Raw genomic sequence first — 21,120 nt, forward strand, 5'->3', positions numbered from 1 at the left:
AAGAATAACTACCACGATGGTTAAAAAAAGAAAAAAAAACAGCTTTCTTATGCAATATTATACCGCCCCAACGAGCCAAACAATGCTGTGCTTTTGTTTCATACTGAAAAATCAGTTAGAAACATATTAACGAAGCCCAACGTGTCTTGGCACAGTTAGTGAATCTCCGAGAAGTGTAGTTTAGGGTTGTGCAGGGCAGCAGATGGGTCACCAGAGCCTTAATCAGGGGGTGAGGTGTGGTGCAGGCAGAGGAGGGGGGATTACAGCGTCTGGTGATCCAAATATTCATGTCCATCATCTGCAGCAGGAATATAAATCCTTTTCGTTTTAAATATTCAATGACTCTGTACTGGACACTGTGTGGCTTGGGTTTCTCCTGTGAAAGATGACACACGAGTTGAGGACAATGAGTGAAAAGTCCATCCATCGGTTACTGCGGAAAATGACAATTGCGACATTTGTGGGAGGTTTTTTTTTTTAAATCGCTGACGTGGCTCAGAGAAAGAAACCCAAAGTTTTATTTTTTTATAAACACACCATAGCAACAGTTTGAAGTTCCTCATAACTGCTGATGTGGAATAGACGCAGCCGTTTCTCTTGTCTACACTTCTTCCTCTTTTCTCAGAGGTGATGGCCACTATGCTGTGACTGTGGCGCACTTGAAGGGGCCTACCCTGGTACAAAGCTGCTTACAGCCTCTTTTAGCACAGCCTGAACTGTACGGTTTATACTTGATAGGGGATTTCTGCAAGCCAGCCCTCTTTCCCTCCCATAATTAGGCCACCCACATTCACAGTCATGTGTCTCAGATGGTTACTCTGAAAATTTCTGGACCTTCCACACTGAGGATATGCAATGATTCATAGGAAATGTGGATATGTGCTGCTGATTCTGTATCCCAAAATAAAACATAACTCTGTACTGTACCAGTGATAGCCCTTAGAACAGTGTGACATTTTGCAACAAATGAGTGATTAATATTCCACAGCAGTTTTGTCTGTAGTGATAGTGAAGATAATCTCAGATAGTGGAAACTAAAAAGACCTTGTATTTACATTTGGACTATGTGTGCAGATTGCGCAAGTTATGTAATTTTCATAGGTGTTTCATGTTACGTGCCAGAGTACATGGAAGGGGGAGTGGCCGCCATTATCAAGAACCTGATTGGCTCGTCTGCGTGGTGTGAATGATTGACAGGAAAACGGACCATTGAGCGGCAGCCCTTTGTTTCGCCCCCTTGTTGGCCGCCGAAGCAACGCTGAAGGGAGCGTTTGTTCGGGACGGGTAAACCGTGCCGTTATGTCGAGCCTGTAACAGTTTGTACTACTCATAAAACTGGATTTAAACCCTGCTGGAGGATTTTTGTTTTTGGCAGTGCTGTTATAGGATGTCGATACACTCGCATTTCAATCGATACAACGCCCCAACTGTGAAGTTTGACGAAGTGGAAGCGTTTAGTGTGGAAGGAAGAGAAGCCGCTGTGTTTGCTTGAGGATCCGCGCATACTCGGTATGTAACTTGCTGTCCCGGGTCGCAAATGTTCTCCTTTGGGCCACTTGTTTGAGGGCGAATTGATGTTTTATTTCACAAAGATGCTTATTAGGAGAAACACATTTTGATGAAAGTTGTTGAATTTAATTTGAGTTACTTTTGCCCAATGGGTTAGCTTGCATTCCCTTTAATTATTTCCCCCCCTACGTTGTCGCTATACTTTTTGTTGTTTGTGTATGTTTTGTTTGTTTTATGGTCAACTTTTATCTGTATTACTTTATTGTTATCTGTATTACGTCTCTCAGATAGCTAGTTAACCCCGGTCGTAACGCTAGCAAAGCCGCTAACTTGGCTAACCATCGCACTCCCTCCCTCGACGTCTTTACAGTAGACGCTGCAACGTTGCTGCTCCGGACTCACTTAAGCTCCAATGAAACAAACTTGCGACGCTGCACATATTTTCCAAAACAGCACATGTGCTACTGAAACGTTTTCTGCAAATGTTAACCCATTAAAGATGTCGTTGTTGTGTTAAAACCGAGTGAATATGTGAAAAAAAGCTGTCACTGATAATGCTAGTGCTAGCAACCATATGTTGCAGAGAAACCTATTAGTCAAACAAGCTAGTCCGAAAATGTTCACTATTTTATATATATATATTTATTTATTTTTTAAATAAAGAAAGGTTTCTAATGGTTTGCATCAGAACCCAATTAACTATTACTGGAATAGTTTTGTAAGACATTTTATTTAATTTTTAACAGAAATGATGACCAACCAATAGATGATGCAAATATTTAATTAAGTTGCATAATATTACAACAACAAGAAATGGCTTTATGAAAACAGTTATTGTTTCTTCTCTTCTTATCTGCTGCTCCGCTCATCAGTATGTATTTGTTTAATGATTTAATTTCTATCAGTCAGTATTACTATGTTCCTCCTGTTAGTGTCCACATGTCTCACACTGTAGTTGTCTTATGCAATGTGTTGTAAATGGCTTCCACTCTCATCTTACAGGTCTGGATTGCATTCTCAAGATCACAGCTGCAGGCCATTTACTGATGGGTATATACTGTGAGGCAACACTCCAAGGGAAGTGCACCTCATTCAGAAAAGACGAGAACTGTGAAAGAATGAAGACAAGCTAGATTCGCCATAAAACCGTTAAAGACTAGCTTTGTTGGACACAAACCTGGATTCAATGCACATTCAGAAAAACCTGAAAAGTAACTTTTCTGGTTGAAGATAATCTGCAAAAGAACTCGGTCACACAAGTTATCAGTATGAGTGCCGAAGGATATCAATATAGAGCGCTGTATGACTATAAGAAGGAGAGGGAGGAAGACATAGACCTGCATGTGGGAGATATTCTCCTGGTAAGCAAAGGTGCTCTAGTGGCCCTTGGGTACACTGACGGACTGGAACAGAGGCCAGATGAGATTGGATGGCTGCCAGGCTACAATGAAACCACTCAGGAAAAGGGTGACTTCCCTGGGACATATGTCGAGTACATCGGAAAGAAATGGATATCTCCCCCCACACCCAAGCCAAGGCCTCTCAGACCTTTACCTGTTGCACCAGGTAACTACAAGGCGGAGACAGACTCTGACTCTGAGCAAGGTCAGTGAAATGCCACACCGTAAATGATGTATAGGAAGTATTATAGTTCGCACTGACTAAATTAATTTGTTGATGGGCCCTCATTGATTATAGGGATGTGTATTTCAAGCAAAAACGCAGTTATTCATCAAATATTCTAAACTCTGGCACATGAGAACTAGTGAAAGAAATGCAGGCTTCACAGCAATGCTGATCTAAGAGGAGCAGATAAAAAAGGGCATCGAAAGACAAATGTCAACACTTACGTGGAACCTACAGCCTGTTGAGCTTTCAATACACATTCACAAAACCTCTTACATTCAATAAGTTCACTGCACTGTTGGATGCTGCTGCCGTCTTGTGATAATAGATGCACCACAGATTAGGTTGTCACTGAAGTGGAAAGATTTTTTTACTACAATCATTGATTCTATCCTCAACTGTTGATTATTATTGTGGTTACTGTCCTTGTACTCAAATGTTGTAATTTAGATCTACAGCCAGATAGTTATGACAGAGAAATTGAATTGGTTACACAACTTTGTCGAGCAATGTATTGCATATACATTTTAGTGATTGTATGGTGTAACAGTTACTTCATTGTTAACTATTGGTGTCGGTGAATTCTAGGGCTGCAACTAATGAATATTTCAATTAATCTGGTTGTTTTCTCTAGTACTTGTTTGGTCCATAAAATGTCAGAACGTTTTGAAAAATGTTGATCAGTGTTTACCAAACTTGGAAATGCTGATGTTCTCAAATGTCTTGTTTTTCTAAAAAGTATTCCATTTTAATGAGTTCTTTGTTAAAGGGAGCAAAGAAACCAGAAAATATTCACATTTTAAGAAGCTGAAAAAATGGAAACCAGTTTCAATTACTAAAAAAAAAAACACTCAAGCGGCTATCAAAATGGTTGACGATTAATGGATTAAATATTGATGAACAAATAATCATTGCAGCCATGGTGAACTCCACAGAACACATATGTGAACATGTTCAGCTTCATTAGACACAATTAAGTTCTCAGTGGTTGGTAAAATTTGGCATTTTATTCTATACCAATTTGGTGAGTGAACCTTTGCCAAACTTTGCATCTTTACATCTTTACATCATGTTTATTTCCTAATGCCCATATCTTTGGTCTTCACTGGTAATTTTTTCTCAGTTGGAAGTTCTTACTGTGATGTATTTAAATTTCCAAATTCCAAACAATGAAACGAACTGGTTATTTTGTGGAGATTGATGTGAACAGCTTGGATATTCTTCAACAGTTCACTTTCGCCCTGTTGATAAATGACCATGTACTGACTGAATTTTTAAACGAGCAACTCGCAGATCTGGATTTAGGTCAATAAAGTGTGAGGAAAAATGCTGATTTTGCACAGTCGCTTGTAGTCCTTCATAACAGGTATCTCTGTCAATTGCTGTACAGCTGCGCTGAATGTGAACCAAGCTCAGTCCCAGAGGACAAAGGCTCTGGCAAGTTTCCAGGCTATAGTACACCAGGGTATCTCATGCCAGCCATATGTTACAAATGGATATCTGCTGTGTTTCTACACGTTTTAAGGGAAGTAAATTCCCTGATCACTGTCAGACATAAGATTGGATCACAACATATGGATTATTTAAGGCAATTTATTCTGGAAGGCTGAACAGCTATGCTAATACTATTAGGGCTGCAACAATTATGAATCGTTTTCTAAATTCATCACCATCTACATAACAATAATCGATCAGTCAATTTTAAGTGTTTTTTTATTTTATTTTATAATTTCAGCTTCATCACAATTGCAATGCTTTTCTACATCTTAACATCTTTCAATTTGCTAGCAAGAATGTTTATAATGAACATTTTCAGGTCACCCCAGTTTAGGACAGAGTTTAGATTAACTTATCTTTGCCCTGGTGAGCACAGGACTTTTGCCTTGCTTACTTTTGATATCTTTGTTTGAAGAAAACAAAACGTAAGTAAGTATAACAGCTATGGCGTTATCCTAAGACGTTTATTTGCAGTAGTGTTACTTCTCAGGCCGCAACTATGTACTGCATTTAAAACTAGAATCTTTTTTAAAAGCAGCGTGGCTTGCACAAATGTGTGCCTAATGCTTTCTGCTCACCTCAAGAGCAGCTGGAGTTGGCAAGGTTTCCAGTTTATGCCCTTTGTGGTAGGGTTGTGAAATTCTTTGCTGTGGTTTGCAGGGTGAGCAAGGAGCAGTATGAAGGGGGCATGTGTTGAATGGCTGTGTCGTGGTTGAGTGGCAGCGCTCGGCCCAGAGCGAGGGTGAATGTAGCACAGGGAGAAGAAAAGTCTCTGTGTCCTGGTCTATGAGAGACAGAGGGGGGATGTTAAGGGGCCCTGGGGTTGTGGTGAAGGGAGAGAGAGCCCCTGTGCTAGCGTGTTGGTGCACAGCAAAGTGTGCAAAAGGATCAGGACTGGAGCAGAGCTGGGGGATTGGCAGAGGGGCTGAAGCAGGAGTGGGGTGGTGGGAGTTGGGCTGTGCATGCTCAAGGGGGCTTTGAAGAGGGGCTCGGAGCTCGCTGATGGAGGCAGGGCTCTTGCTGCTCCCAGAGTGTTTGTGATTTATAGCACACCACCGAGGGATCTCGCTCCCTTCCTCCTACTCCTCAGCTTTTTTCTTCCTCTTCCTCCTCCTCCTCTTTTTTTAATGTTTTGATAGTTCCTACAGTCAGCTCTTGCAGGGGGAAAGGAGGTGGAGAATGGAGGCTTGGAGAGGGGCCTCTCCTCTCTGAGCCACAGGGGTTTACATGAGTGCAGCAGATGTGGAGAGGGTAAGAGACAGAAGAGGGCCAGGCTGGGAAACTATTCCACCTCATTCCCGCTCTCTGCCCTTTTTTAACATTAAAGTACTGCTCCTTTTCTGGGCCTCTCAGTTGAGAGAATGTACATGTGTTCGGGCCCGCCAAGAAAAGGCAACTTAAAGATTATAACTTGCATAGCCTTGTTTGCTACTCTGGTGTTAAACAGTGTGGCAGAAGTAAATAAGCACAGTTTACGCATTTCATACTGATGCAAAACAGTTATAATACTTAACTTTTACACCAGTGAAGTTCAACAGCAGTCGGTTGTTCATTTAGCTTAGATGGTGGCAGTAAATGGTTAAATGTGAGGTGTTTTGAGGTTTCAGCGTTGACGGTTTCTGTACATATAATTGCCCTTTATCTTCCACCAACCAGTCTGCGTGAACATTCTTCCAAATGTTAGAGATAAAAATGTGAATAACTAGTTGTTACTCAACATGCTCTCACATGGTTCACCCTACATGCTCAGTCTTGTTTGGGGAAATATTTGATGCCATCGAGCCATCTCCTCCGGCTTGACTGAGGCTTATCAGTTTGTTTTTGTGTAGCTTTCACTGCATTACATTACATTTCAGAAGCACATTTGTTTGTGACAAAATAGATCTACATACAGTTGTGCTATAGATATAAACAGCTATAACTTATGGGTTGACATAGTTTACTTTCCGTGTATGAAAGAGACCATTTGAAAAGTGCTACCAGAAGGAAGAGATGAGGCTGTATAAAGCAGGCAGTTGCAGAGACTATGCTGCATAGCTGGAGATTGAGATAACGTAGCTCTCCTTCTCTGGGCCTCTTTAGTACTCAGGCTGACATCTGCTGTTTGAACATAATGTCAGTGCTGCTGAATTCTCTCTGTTAAGAATTCACCCATCTTTTAAATTGAATGTGTACCTGGGCTGCAATGATACATTCATCTATTAGTAAATTAATTATGAAACATTTAGTGCAGTATAATGTTTTTAAATAATTAAAACTATTTTTTGATTTCAGCTTCCTAAATGTTAATATTTTCTGGTTTCTTAGTTCCATATAACAAAGACATCAGTAAAATAGAGTAGTTTTTGTTTGTGGACCAAGCAAGACATTTCAGAACATCATAATTTTTAAGTGTGGGAAACACCAATCAACATTGTCTGACATTTTTCTTGGACCAAACAACTAATTGATTAATCAAGAGAATAATCAAAAGATTAATTTATTATGAAAGTTGTAAGTTGCAATGTATGCCAACTTTGGGTTTGGTTTCAAATAGTGATATGCTGTAGTTTGGTGGCAGAATGAACATGGCAGAAGTTTAATACTGTGATAGTTTGTACCGATAATGTTCCTCTGTGGACCTAAAAGCCACTGGGGCCTGGAATGTGTTGGTGTTTCTTTGGTGGAGGGGTGTGCACATACTGCATGGTAGACTGATTTGGAGCTTTGTGATGAATCAGTATTGTGCTAAGTGCTGATTGCAGTAATATAGTGCACAATGCAGCTGGACAATAAATGGTTGTGCACTAAATAGGTGCCTAGCGATTACTATTTTACACTGTTTTTATTATTCGTGTGCATACTTGTACCATGAGGCTAATTTATAAAAATTTTGAATTTTAGTCAGTAGTGTGGCATCCATTTGCTGCAAAATGTCAGTAGTTTGCTGTTTAGCTGGTAAATATCAGAAGACTATGCACAACACCTGCAGATAGTCATGTAATTAAACATCCCGAGAGTCATATTTTGATTCATGTGCTCTCCATTTCATCCTATGTCTGAGTCAGCGTTTGACAAGCACACGTGTGCACAACACACACACATGTATTTCATAAAGACCTACTCTGCCATTTTCTGCTTAAGCTTACAACAAATCTATTGACTCAAACCAAACAACGGAATGATTACAAATCAGAACCAGAGTGAGGTTAAACCTACTTGAATGCAAGTGACTATCATGTCTTCTGCTAGCTTACCGTCAGGCTAATATTAGAAGTGAAGCAACCTCAACAACAGAATCCCACACCAGGAGAGAAAAAAGAAGAGATTCAGTTCCTGCAAATATGAAATTTGTAAGCGGTTGAGGTTTGGATAAAGTGATGAAAGTTCAGAATCATGTCTTTAATCCTAACAGGTGTCAATCGTGAATATGATCAGTAGAAGTGGAAAAAAACAGTTTTTAGCAGTGTCAAATCCACTGCAAGGTGAACTCTGGACTCTTTGCTATTCTCTTGTTTATTTAAGATTCATTTAACCTTTTCTTATATGAAAGGCTTATTGTTAGCATGTTCATTCCCTCCTCTAGCAAAGCCCGTGAAAGATAATGTGCTCTCCTTGGTTATATTTGGTATAAAGAAGAACACAAGATGTGTTCTTTTCTTTGCTCTGGAGCTTTCTCTTCATCACACCCTTGAAGTATAACTGCATTTATTCTGCCTGTTATGCTTTGGTGCATTGATGTGCCAGAAAATATGAATGGGATTTAAGGGGCCTGCAGGGCTCCAGACTGAGCGTGAGTTAAAATTTCACGTGGTCATATTCGTGCAAATGCACGATGATCAGTATGCTGATATGGTGCCCCTCTGGCATGTACTGCATTAGTGATTGTGGTTGAAAGTTGTACTTCTTTGCTGGCTCAGTTGGTCTCTTCTTACCTACACTCTCCCCCCGGTTCTACCGGAATGCCAAACAAACCCATTTAGCTTTTACCATGTTTAAAAGATGAAGATGTTTATAGTGGATTTCAAAAGAGGGAGGGGTGAAGCCAACAAAAGGTCCTTGACTCAGACAGACACAGTTATGAGAATGCAGGCTGCCTGCAACTGGCTTAGACAGTGGAGAAGAAGAACTACTACTTTGAATCACAGCGGCTAACACAGTAACCATGGTTGCCATGCTGTGTGTATTGTTGGCAGTGTAACCCATCTATTGGGCATCCTGGTTTGTGGGACAGTGCAGTTTAGGCTTGAAACTGTGAAGTTGTATGGAGACACAAAAGACACAAAAACTAGGCAGGTACATCACACGGAAAAGCGAAGGGACTTTGTCCCGTCGGTTTGATCCGAGTTGTCATTCAACAACAAAAAGGAAACTTTGTCTATTTGAACGAGCTGGTTTTGTTTTAAGATTTCATGTCATTAGTAATTTGGTAGAACTAGTGTTACCAGTGGAACATATGTTTTTGTGCCCTAATTGAACCTAATTGCTTTAGTGTATAAATCCAATAAGACTTTAATGTAATTGTGTGCATGAAAGAATGCATAACTGTTCCATCACTTGAATGTGTGCAAAGACTGAAGTCTGAAAAGGCAAATCTTCTTTTACTGGAGTTAGAGCATGTCTGTGCACAGGATTAAGAAAGACGGAATAAGGCACAGAGAGACGGATTGAAACCTGACAGAAATTGTACAGTAAGACAGGTGAGATAAGAGAGGGACATAACGTCAAGGGGAACAGAAAAGGTATTTTAAATATGTGATATATTAAGAGAGAAGGGGAGACAAGGTGGACTAGCTAGTGCAGCTAGATACTATGTGCATATGTGTGTACACTGTGTACCTTGTGCTGTGGAGGTGTGGCATTACATAATTGTAAGACCACAGGATGGATCACTGGCGCTTCTAAGAAAAACACATTTATTTATTTTCTCTCACACTGCCAGGCATTTCTATTAAAAATAGAACCAATTACTTCATGTCTTGTATCTCTTAACGTACAGTGATTTGGACAACAGAGAAAAACCCATGCATATTTTCATTAAAAGATATTTTAAAATAACTTATAAACATGTAAATCTTGATTCTACATTGTTTTCCCCACACCACCAAAATATATGATACAGTGAAAATTGAGACCACAGTGAGATAAATTGTAACAGGAGCATCGACATGGAGTTCATAGGGTTAAATGATTATCAGTAATTTGACGGCTAACATGCCACTTGCCTCTCTAAAGTGTATTTTTTGTTGTTGCATTTTACAGCAGTTTCAATAATGTGTGAGGTGCTCTGCAATTTCTACACAAATATAAAAAGATATTTGGCCTTGAAACAGTAATTACTTTTGAACGTGGTCTGATTTCTGATTCAGAGTTAGTTACAAGCCAGGGAAGTGGTTCCATGTTGGTGGAGTCAGTGATGGTCTGCATTTTATAGGGTTAATTGTCAACATGTAGCAACAGTCTCCTCATTGGCTGCCACTCAGCTTTTGCACTACATCTTACAACCAGTAGGAGGAGACATTGCCCTCGTTTTTCAAGTTGCTTCAGCTGAGAGCCATATCATTCATGCACTGATAGAACAAATGTGTTAAAGTATGTCGGTGCTCCCTTGCAGACACATCAGCTATAATCATTGTTTTTATTTTTGTATTGCTGCTTGTCTGAATATTTTACTAATAATTTAGCTTTATTTCATCAGTTGCCACCCCCCCCCCCCCCCCTTTTTTTTTAATAAACAATCATATGTGTCTGTCTAATTTATTTTTATGCTTTTTGCTCTATGTCACGTGTGCTGTGATTGTGTTTCTGGGGGATATGAACTCTTGCAGGCGTGCCACAGCTAGACTTTTTTCAGACAAGAAGAAACAGTATAACTTGAAAATGCTGGTTACTTGATAGGGCCCTCTAAATTTAACCCAAGTGTGTGCTATCTTTAGTTTGTCCGTGGTGCCCCAGCCCTGTCCTGCCCACAGTCTGCAGTTTGTTCAGTTAAAACATACCGTTCAAGCTGGGGAGATTGTCCCCCACACCACAGCACCAGTGGCAGCTGCATCGACTTCCTCAACCTGTGGTTGACTGAGTGGCTGAGGCTTTTTGGGATATCATGAGAAGCGTCTGCCAAACATACAGGCGTGTAGAGACACGTCCAAAGGGGCCCCTGTCTCTGCACTTTCCTTTCCCAAATCGCCACAGAAACCAGCTTCTATAGAAAATGTGAACAGTCGCATGATGTGTGCAGCCCCTCATCTGCTCCAGACAGAGCAAAACAACGGTCACAGAGAGTATTATCACTGCAGTGAATGTACGAAGACTATTTATGTTCTGGTATTGATTATACTGATGAGGGAGATTATAATTGTGCTACTAATGTAGGTGTTTCTTAATGCTTACAGCCCTCTTGGGTTTCAGCTCCACTTAAGCACTGTAATGAGGTTTGAAGAAAATACATTCACCCAGTGAGCTATTTGCAAGCTATTGCAAATGCAACAGTAAGATCAGCTTTACCTGTTCGCTTGACAACAGTAAGAGCGGACTACTTTTTGCTTTTGGAAATGTATGTGTATCTACATGCGTTTCCATGGCACCAAGACATGGCCAGTGGAAGCATGTTGGTTGTTTGATTTTGAGCCAAGGCATCTCTAAAATCATCACAGATAGCTTGAAACATTTCTGTCATATTTTGTCTGCTACTTGATACAATTCCATTGGCAGTGAAACGATCACGTCGTTGACACTACCAAGAAGCAACTCTATCTCCAGGCTCTACTGTGTCACTCATGGGCCATCAATCGTAGAGTAAATAAACACAAACTTGTATTTGTGCTCTTAGGCGTTATCTCGAAGCTGCATTAGATGTTTTAAAGTCAAGCATTAAATCTTTGACGGTGTTTTGAAGTTGTTGTTGCTGATAAAAGTTATCCACCCTAGGATTTTGTCTTAAGTCATTTTTATTGATACGAGCAATGGGGAAGTGGGCAGTCTGGTAGTTTAAATTTAGCCCCAGGTTGTGATTTGAGTTTCTCAGAAAATGTTTGGCTGTAAAATGGCAGCCGTGTTAGATATCTTGTCTGGGAGAAAGGTTACACTTCCAAGGTGTGCAATGGCAGAGCTGCGTGTCTCGATCTCTATTTAGGGAAACTTTGGTGTTCCATCTCAGAGTTCACTGCTTCTGAGAAAACCCCCCTCCTGCTTTGCAGTTCCAATAATGTCTTCCAGATGACCAGTTGTCTTACATGGAGTTTTTTGTGTGTTCTATGGTTAGGGGGATTTTTAGTAATCCAGCTTCTTCACATGCAACATGCCAGCCGGTGTGCTGCGCTGGTCAAAGAGGATGTGGAATTGAATGAAGTGGTTCATTATTTGCATGGTTTAACATTCTTTGGTAGGAGAGTGTAGGTGCTCGGTAATGACTAGCATGCATGCATAACTGGGAGCAGCAGTAGTATAACGTTTTAAAGTGTGATCATTTTTAAGGTAGAAAGAAAGACAAATATGGTTCCTAGAAAGGCTTCCATTCATAGATTCTCAGCGTTTTGAATCTGCAGACTCGGTGTTGAACAGTCGAGCCTTTCAGTAAAGAGCCCTTTTAAAATGACCCCTTGCAAATCCAAATAAAACCCTTGCCAACCCCTGCATCCTTTCATGTCCACACCTGGATACAAAGTTCTAAAGGGGAGAAAACTCAGACCTGGCTTACCTCATATCACAGGCTATTTGCTTTAGTTCCTTGGTCCAGCTTGGGCTAACTTAAGTGCTCAGCACCTCATTTTTTGAATCATTCTGCTGTAAATACCCACCTTTTACTTTTGATGGCGGCACTTTGGTCTTGTACCTCTGAAGTTCTGAGTAGGTCATAAGTCATGTACCAAATCAAAAGTTGCCTGTTCAGATGAATTGTAGCTCGCGATATTTAATTTTATACAAATATTTATCATAGCCTTTGATGACTGACTCACAGGTCTGGAGTGATTTGACTTACGTCAAAGACTTACGTTTTGTAATGTGTATTTGCTATTATGACCTTTGAAGTCACTTAAATTATGTATCAAAACAAATCATTCTTTGTCACTTTTACTCAAAAAGAACATGAAATCTCAGAGCAATCCATTTTCAGAACAGCCGGACAAACGGGACAGGATCTGTTTTAATTTTCTGTCTAAATTTAATCTTTTTAAACAAAGACCCTCTGTTTTTAGATGCTGTGGAAGATATTTATATTCCATAATTTCCACGTGTTTAAAAAAAAATCAGTGTAGAAAAGCATTTTCTCTTAAATTGATTACATTTCTCCTGGGGCGCTCACTGAGTTTTATAAATCGTATGCAGTCATCTATCTTAAGACTACTTAAAATACACAGTGAAAATAACTCTAATTATAACTATAAAGATTGTTAAGTTATTTATATTGGAGTCACATTTTTTAATGGTTTCATTATTACACTCACACAGGGGTTGGTTACTTATATTCAGTAGGCTACTGATGTCAGAAAAAGGTTCAGAAGACAAGGAACTAAGTGGAAAAACAATTTGTAGTAAAAATAGCTGTTGCTGACGATCTCTTGTTGTCTCTTCCAGGTTATCTGTTGGACTTAACAGAACAGTTTTCTCCTCCAGACACGGCTCCACCAATGCTGGCCAGACTGCTGCAAACTATTGAGAAGAAAGGTGAGCTTTTTCTTTTTAGTATTTCTGTTTAACCACATTTAACTGTACTCACATGATCTGTGATTTAATAAACTAAAGGGTATTAGTCATGCCAGTAAATGTTAATGAATGTACTTTCACTGTTGCATTGCAGGACTGGACAATCCCACTTTATATCGCACATTTACTGCTGGTGCTGGGCATGAAGTGAGGCAGCTTTTCGAATTTGGTAAGTGGTTTCTCGATCACACCTTCTTTGAGTCTGAGAAACAACGGCAACTTTGCAAAAGTCGAGCGAGGGAGACGTATGCAAAAAGAGGAAGTCGCTCAGACATAAATGATTGACATGACCAACGATGATGAAAAAAGCTGTGGGGTGATATAAAATGATTTGTGTGCATATAAACAGTAGGTTAAAAAGAACATACAGGGCTGTGGAGGTTTTATTGCGCCCGTAGTTGTCTACCTTTGCATTATAGAGTTTTGCACATCAAACCTAAGCTTGTAATTAAAGTGTGCAGAAATAAGTTTAAGAACATGTGTGTTGCCTTGCATTTCAGATCCTTCCTCAGCAGAACTAGATCAGTTGGAGCTTCCAGTCCTTTGTGATGGTCTGCGCAGGTATCTTCAGGATCTTCCACAGCCCATCATCCACTCTGCAATATGTGCTCAAATGGTCCTCACCACCAAAGGTGAGAACGAACGTCAGCAATGTTTCTGTGATCATTTTTTTCTCTCTGTACTGTTGGCTTTGAAAGGAAACACTGAAGTAATGCACCCATGCCCTGCCATAGAACATTCAGTACTTTGAACACGAAACCACAACACATCATGAGTGCTCCCACAGATGGCACGTTTCATCCGATTGTTTGTAATGCACGTTTTCACAGTATTACAAGCTTTGTAATATGTATTTTGTTGCTGCTTTTATTTGCTACTGCTGTTGCAAGTAGACAAAAAAAAATCTCACACCACACACTGTTCTGCAATACTGCATTCTCTTGCAGTCACATGGCCAGAAACAGGATATATGTGGTTAATAGGAACTAAAACAAGCCTGAAAGTGTATCTCTAGCATCGCTGAGCAGCCAATCACCTGTCAGTGTACCTTACGCTCATTGTCAACCACACAGTCTCTGTGGTTTTAAAAGTTAACTGCACATGACACTTTTTTCCTATCACATCATCGTTTTAAGAAACCTCTTCCTTTTAATGCTCCTCTTAGATTTGGATAGGGTTTATTGCAGTATCAATTTTTCACATCTGTCTTGCTGACCTTTTCGGCTGTTCTCATCAACAGAGGTGGTGAATACTGAGGAATGTGCCCAGCTGCTACGTCGCATTGCCAGCACCCCGAGCCTGCCTCCGCAATACTGGCTAACTCTCCACTGTCTGCTCAGGCATTTCTCTAGAGTGTGTGAAAACGGCTCCAAAAACCTGCTCTCGGCTAGAACACTGGGCGAGATCTTCGGCCCTGTGTTTTTCAGACAGCAAGCCACCAGGTGGGTGTCACAGCAGAAGGACCACGCGCCACTGCAACATAATTGGTCTGTCACAGTCAGACAGCAGACAGACAAGTGTGCGTGCTCAGTGCTGAGACAGAATCAAACATGCTTTCTGCAGGCACATGCACGCACGTGCGCACATTTTCAGTACACAGTCTGTCACAGGCAGTCATGGGTTTTAGCTGTACACGGATATAGGTTGGAGCTTTTATACTTACCAGCTGTGCTGCACAATTAACATAGCTAAGCCTGAATTACCATGAGATTTAAACTAGCACAAAACAGAAGAAACTGTCACTTGCGTTGTAAAACACTGACTTTATTTAATATGCCTTTTCCCCTTCACAGTTGTGAACCCAGCCTGGATGCTCACATCAGGATCATTGAGGTTCTGGTGACCAGTGAATGGAGTGAAATACAAGCTGCCCCAGGTAGTTAACATGTCATTTTTAAAAAAATAATCCTGCTGGTTTTGGCATTGTTGAAGAAAATGGTACACAAGATAAAGCCTGTTCGCTGCTCTTCTGCTGCATTTTCAATTGGATGCAGTGCATGGACACATGTTCTGCAGGGAATAAAATATGATATGAGCACAACATTGAGCACCCTGAGACAAGAACTCTATTTTTAGCTGGAAGAATAGTTTGGAGGCCTACTGGGTACACAGTTGTGGTGAACTAGTGACATTTGTAAGCACTGTTGGATTATTTAATCCCGCACTGCTTTGTGGACGGTCATACCCTGATTTTTTTTTTTTTTTTTTACAGTGGAACAGTTTCCATGAGTTAATTTCCAAAGTTTTAGCTGCAGGTTAAAATTACTCTCTGAGAAATAACCATTACAAGTTAATTTTATGGTCCAGTCACATAAAGGGTTCTTATATTAATGAGTTGGCAACAGACTGCAACTTTGTTCAATGTCCATAGGGTTTGTAAATAAGTCCTGAATGTGAAGATTTAAAATGAAAGCAAATGATAGAATCGTGTTTTACGTTCTGTCTGGTAATGTCAGTTGCAGAACTGCACAAAGTCTGTTTTTATGTTTTAATTTTATGGTGGTTGGTCTGAATAGATGAAGCTAGTATGATGGTGTGAGTGCAGCACGTTGCGTGGAACAGTTTATGTTTTTACAGTGCTAGTAAAAGCCCGGTCGTTGGCTGGGCCAGAGGCCTAGGACTGACTGCGGCTGTTTAAACGTTTTATTACCTGTTGCAGCTATTTATAATGTTCCTGTGCAGGGCCCACTCTCAGCTGTCAGTAATTTGCACCTGCGGGAACACTTTGGCAGTGGGACAGATGGATGGACAGAGGATAGAAGGGTGAATAGACAGTCACGCAAAGACCAGAACATTTTTAGTTCTTTACGTGCACACACACAAACATAAATGTGTTCCTGTCAAAATGTACGATTAGCTTCAGGTGTGCCAAACTGGTTTGAGTCACCTGTGTCTCTCGGATAACATGGAGAGGAGCATACTTTGTAAACACATATGTACATTCTGTTCGTATTTTTCTGGGAATTTCTTGTGTGTGTGCACACGCATGCATGTGTGTGTGCGTGCCTCCTCCCAGTTACTGCGTGCCTATTTTAAGTAAGCAACAAAAGGCCCACTTAGATTTGGTTGGCTGGAAAGTCGGCCTGCTCCACAGAGCACTTCTTGTTAACTGAGGGCTGCCTCCAGTTTCTAGGGCCACTCGCCCCCTCCCCCCTACCCCCTCGGTCCTCCCTCTGCCTAGATCTCCACATGTCCTCCCTGCCTCAAAGCGCCCAGCTCAGCAAATATTTGAAACTTTGCAAGTTAATCATACGACTGAACACCCCCTGCCTCCTCCTTTACAAACAGACAGAGGGAGTGACCAAAGAGACGTAGAGAAAGAGAGGGAGAGAGATGTAGGCGCACACACACGCACACAGCTGGCACGAGTGGCTGCTTTCAGAGGAGGCAGCACTGACACCAGAGCAGCTACTGTTAATCATTAACTATCTGGCTCCATGTGAGCAGGCTTTAGCCTTTCAGAGCTCAGAAAGAGAGAGGCAGAGAGGAGGAGACTTGGCCTATTACCACACTCGCAGCAGGAACTGAGCAGTCAGTAATCTAGGCAGTCGCATGTTGCACCTGCTTCACACCGAGGAGATTACCTGGATTTTATTAAGAAGCACATAAAGCTGTAGCACTTTTTAAGGGTCAAAACAAGTCGCATACAGTTTTCTCTGTGACCTAAACTATGAAATGGAACTTAACTGGAGGACTTGAAAGAAACTCTGTTGGAATTAACTTGCCTTTTGGGAATAAAGTAGAGGCTCCAAAGAAGAAGCTCTTGATGCCCCAAAACATGCACAACTTGCAACGTAAGTCTGATGTACTTTTTAAACCGTCACACAAAAGTGGAGTGACGTATTTCTGCTGCTTCTTAAAATGAGACACAAATATCAGAGCTTAAAAAACAGAATAGGAAGAACACATTTTTAAGCTTCAATTCATAGCAACCAGTGAACAGTTTAAACCAAAGCCACAGGAAGTTATGAAAGGGTTGTGAGCTATAGAATGTATTATTAGTTGTGCTGATGAATATTGAGATTCAGATATATAACTTAAAGAGTCTATACATGTTTGCTAACGCCTGTGTGATGCTCCAGGAGAGAAATTCTGATTTTACAGCCAAACAAAATGCTTGAAAGGAAGAACCAGTTAATTCACTAATTTAGGTCACGGAGAGAACATTTTGTTACAGTACACTGGTTTGATTGTGTGCTCTGTTTTTTTTATCCTCTCTTCTTATGCACGTAGAGTCTTAAGAACAGTTTCTCAATCAAATCTTGAAGTACTCGGAATGCGCTCTTCTTGAATCCTTTCGGTTTACAAAGAACTGGGTCTATTTTAATTTCACTAAGGAAATTAAGGGAGCTATCCCTGTCATACTGAGTGTCACACTGTGGGATTACACGCGTATTTCGGAGCTCTGGGTGCCGCTGACCGGGCCAGGCATTATAATTTAGCTGCGTACGTGCTGCTGCAGCAGAGCTGGCTTTGTCTGAGTGCCAGCAGTGGGACGGACTAAACCTCTGCACGACATGCAGAGGGAGGGGCTGAGCAGCCTGCAGGAGAGCGACCAAGCTCAGGGAGAGGGAGGATCACAGAGGAAAAGCATGGAGCAGGTCCTTCCCCCCTCTGCTAGTGAAGAGATGCTGTACATTTGCTTTTAAGATGGATGCATAATGCTGGATGCTGCTGAGAGGGGATTGTGTTTTCAGTTTTCTGTTCCAGCGCAGTGTTGTTAGGATCTGAAGCAGGAAAGTAAAAGGTAATGGGCTTTTAGAATGACCTCATCGCTCTCAGGAAATGAAAGATGCAGGAGTGGTTGGTGACAGACCCCCAGTGTGATTGGCTGTGGTAAGTGATGTAACACGTTACTGAGCAGGCTGCCCTTAATGGTTTTTGAAATTGAAATTTCGGTGGTCCTACATAAAATGTTGCCTCTATAGAGATTTTTTGCCGTCGGTCACATTATTGCAAGCTATCTTATTAGGATGTGAGTTTGGTGCTTTTGGTAAGCAAATGTTTTGAGTAGTGATTGTTCACACGACTGGTTTTAATAATTGGAAATTGTTGACAAAGTGCGACGAGATCAGGAGGCTGACGTAAGGAGAAGAGAAGTGGAAATGTGCATGTGTGTTTGAACTGCCTGGCTGCATTTTGCAGAGATGATAAACCCTTGCATTTTCTGCAGTGTCACAGTTTTAGCTGTGAGGCAAATGAATGGGATGGTGCTTGCAGTCTCCATGAGAGAAATATCCTGCAATGTCTGTTACTGCAGTATTGGTGTTAATGCAGAGGGAGTGAACAAAGACAGTGCAGATTTGTGGGTTAAAAATAGCCCGCTACCTTAGTTCTGCTACTGCTGCCCTCACTGAGAAGCTGTCAGCTTGCGAGCAGCCACTGCAGATTTAAGGTTCTTTATGGATCTAGTCTATCCCCATCCAGACCACAGGCACAATTCCAATCTTAACCCAGACTGCAGACGGGAGATGTGATTCAGTGTCCAGCTCAATGGCTGATAAAAAAAAAAAACCCTGTGGAAAAATCAATAGTCTGCTAAGTGTCAACCTGTATTCACAGCCAGTGTAATCTTTTGTAAAATAAAGGGATGTTTATGTATTTTAATGTGTTTTTATGATTTTGTGGATGAACGAAAGGATGTGACAGTGTTTGTTATTGCCGTTACTTATACATTATAATAACTGCTCTGTGGTTATAGCAGTTAGTAGCAGATAAAGGAATATTTATACAGAGCCCCCTTTTCTTGAATGAAATTCAGTCTCCCTGACTCACTCATTCTCTCCTCCCACTGCCCAGGCATCACACCCTTTCCACTGGAGAGGGGCGGTATTTTTTTTAGCTCTGTTGAATCAATGGAAAATGTTTGAGAGGGATAGAGCCACAGAGAGAGAAAGAGAGAGTTGTGTGTAATTCAGAGTAAATGCATGATTCCTATGCAGTCGTTTATATACAAATGGTATAGTGGCTGCCACATGCATTATCCTGTTTTGTTTCATAAAATGCATCATTAGGAGACTGAAAAGCAGGGTGCGTCAGTCTAATGTAAACATGTGTACGACGGTTACATAGTTCAGTATACACTGTCTTTATTTACATTCTCTGCCTGCTCCTCTTGTCCTAACAGCTCTACCTCCTAAGCCACCCAAGCCCACATCTGTGACTAACAACGGTATGAACAACAACATGGCTCTACAAGACGCTGAATGGTACTGGGGCGACATCTCAAGGGAGGAGGTCAATGAGAAATTGAGGGACACTGCAGACGGTACGTTCTTGGTACGAGACGCCTCAACAAAAATGCACGGAGACTACACTCTGACTCTGAGGTAAGGCCCCCCTCCATCTTCACTCATTTCCCCCTCATCAACATCTGTGTATTTTTAGCAGGGGGTTTAACTATTTATTTGCTCTGTTTATCTACAGGAAAGGAGGTAACAACAAGCTCATTAAGATATTCCATCGGGATGGGAAGTACGGCTTCTCAGACCCACTGACCTTCAGCTCAGTCGTTGAGCTCATCAACCACTATCGCAATGAATCACTGGCTCAGTACAACCCTAAGCTGGACGTCAAGCTGCTGTATCCCGTCTCTAAACACCAGCAGGTAAGTTAGAGAAGAGTCAAAGCGACCACATTTGAAATGCGTATTTCAAAACCTCCTCACTGCAACTTGTTTATTAATCTTTTTCTAGGATCAGGTGGTGAAAGAAGACAACATCGAAGCTGTTGGGAGGAAGCTCTGCGAGTACCACCAGCAGTACCAGGAGAAGAACAAAGAGTACGACCGTCTGTATGAAGAATACACCAGAACATCACAAGTGAGTATTACCTAACCCCACTGGAATCATTATCACGTATGTGATATTTCACAGTCACACACTCATACTTTGCCTCCTCCTTCCAGGAAATCCAAATGAAAAGGACGGCGATAGAGGCGTTTAATGAAACCATAAAGATCTTTGAGGAGCAATGCCAAACACAAGAGCGGTACAGCAAAGAGTATATCGAGAAATTTAGGAGGGAAGGCAACGACAAGGAGATCCAAAGGTAAGATAGACCACGAGTTCTGTGTAAACTGAAAAGGAGCAACATGGAAGGGATGAAATCTTGATCGTGAACAACATTGTTTTGTTTTCAGGATCATGGGAAACTATGAGAAGTTGAAATCAAGGATAAGCGAAATTGTGGACAGTAAGCGTCGCCTGGAGGAAGACCTGAAGAAACAGGCAGCAGACTACAGAGAGATCGACAAGAGGATGAACAGCATCAAGCCCGATCTCATCCAGCTCCGCAAGACCAGAGACCAATATCTCATGTAAGTCTAACACTCGGACCCTTTCTTACTGCTGCTTCTGAACTTGGCTTAGTTTCCTTCAGGGGAGTCGGTCTGTCCTGGTTTTCAATCTCCACGTGTCTTTCCCTCCCGCAGGTGGTTGACCCAGAAGGGAGTCAGACAGAAGAAACTTAACGAGTGGCTTGGAATCAAGAACGAGAACACAGAAGAGTGAGTATCATTCGAGTTTGAACAACGTGACACAGAATTCAAACGCCTCAGCCTCACAACTTAACATTTATACTTTGTTTTTTTTTGTCTTCTAGTCAATATTCTATGGTGGACGATGACGAAGACCTCCCGCATCACGACGAGCGGTCCTGGAAGCTGGGCAACATCAACCGACCGCAGGCGGAGGCTCTCCTCCAGGGGAAGAGAGACGGAACATTCCTGGTTCGAGACAGTAGCAAAGCGGGATGCTACGCATGCAGTGTTGTGTACGTATTAATCTGTGTGTTGTTCAAGCGGCT

At 41.4% G+C, this 21,120-nt stretch overlaps 1 protein-coding gene across 1 annotated transcript in view; it reads left to right on the forward strand.

Moving 5' to 3' along the window:
• Positions 1–1,256: 1,256 nt before the first annotated feature.
• The window catches only part of pik3r1 (phosphoinositide-3-kinase, regulatory subunit 1 (alpha)), a 48,452-nt gene continuing 28,588 nt past the window's right edge, over positions 1,257–21,120 (forward strand). The window contains exons 1-14 of the mRNA XM_058618040.1: positions 1,257–1,509; positions 2,512–3,114; positions 13,186–13,275; positions 13,409–13,483; positions 13,815–13,946; positions 14,555–14,756; positions 15,108–15,190; positions 19,442–19,643; positions 19,741–19,921; positions 20,010–20,135; positions 20,222–20,364; positions 20,456–20,632; positions 20,747–20,821; positions 20,917–21,087. Coding sequence (XP_058474023.1) covers positions 2,778–3,114; positions 13,186–13,275; positions 13,409–13,483; positions 13,815–13,946; positions 14,555–14,756; positions 15,108–15,190; positions 19,442–19,643; positions 19,741–19,921; positions 20,010–20,135; positions 20,222–20,364; positions 20,456–20,632; positions 20,747–20,821; positions 20,917–21,087 — 1,994 coding nt within the window. The 5' untranslated portion in view covers positions 1,257–1,509; positions 2,512–2,777. The remainder of the gene's footprint in view (positions 1,510–2,511; positions 3,115–13,185; positions 13,276–13,408; positions 13,484–13,814; positions 13,947–14,554; positions 14,757–15,107; positions 15,191–19,441; positions 19,644–19,740; positions 19,922–20,009; positions 20,136–20,221; positions 20,365–20,455; positions 20,633–20,746; positions 20,822–20,916; positions 21,088–21,120) is intronic.

Source organism: Solea solea, chromosome 19 (genome assembly GCF_958295425.1).
Source record: "Solea solea chromosome 19, fSolSol10.1, whole genome shotgun sequence".
NCBI lineage: Eukaryota > Metazoa > Chordata > Actinopteri > Pleuronectiformes > Soleidae > Solea > Solea solea.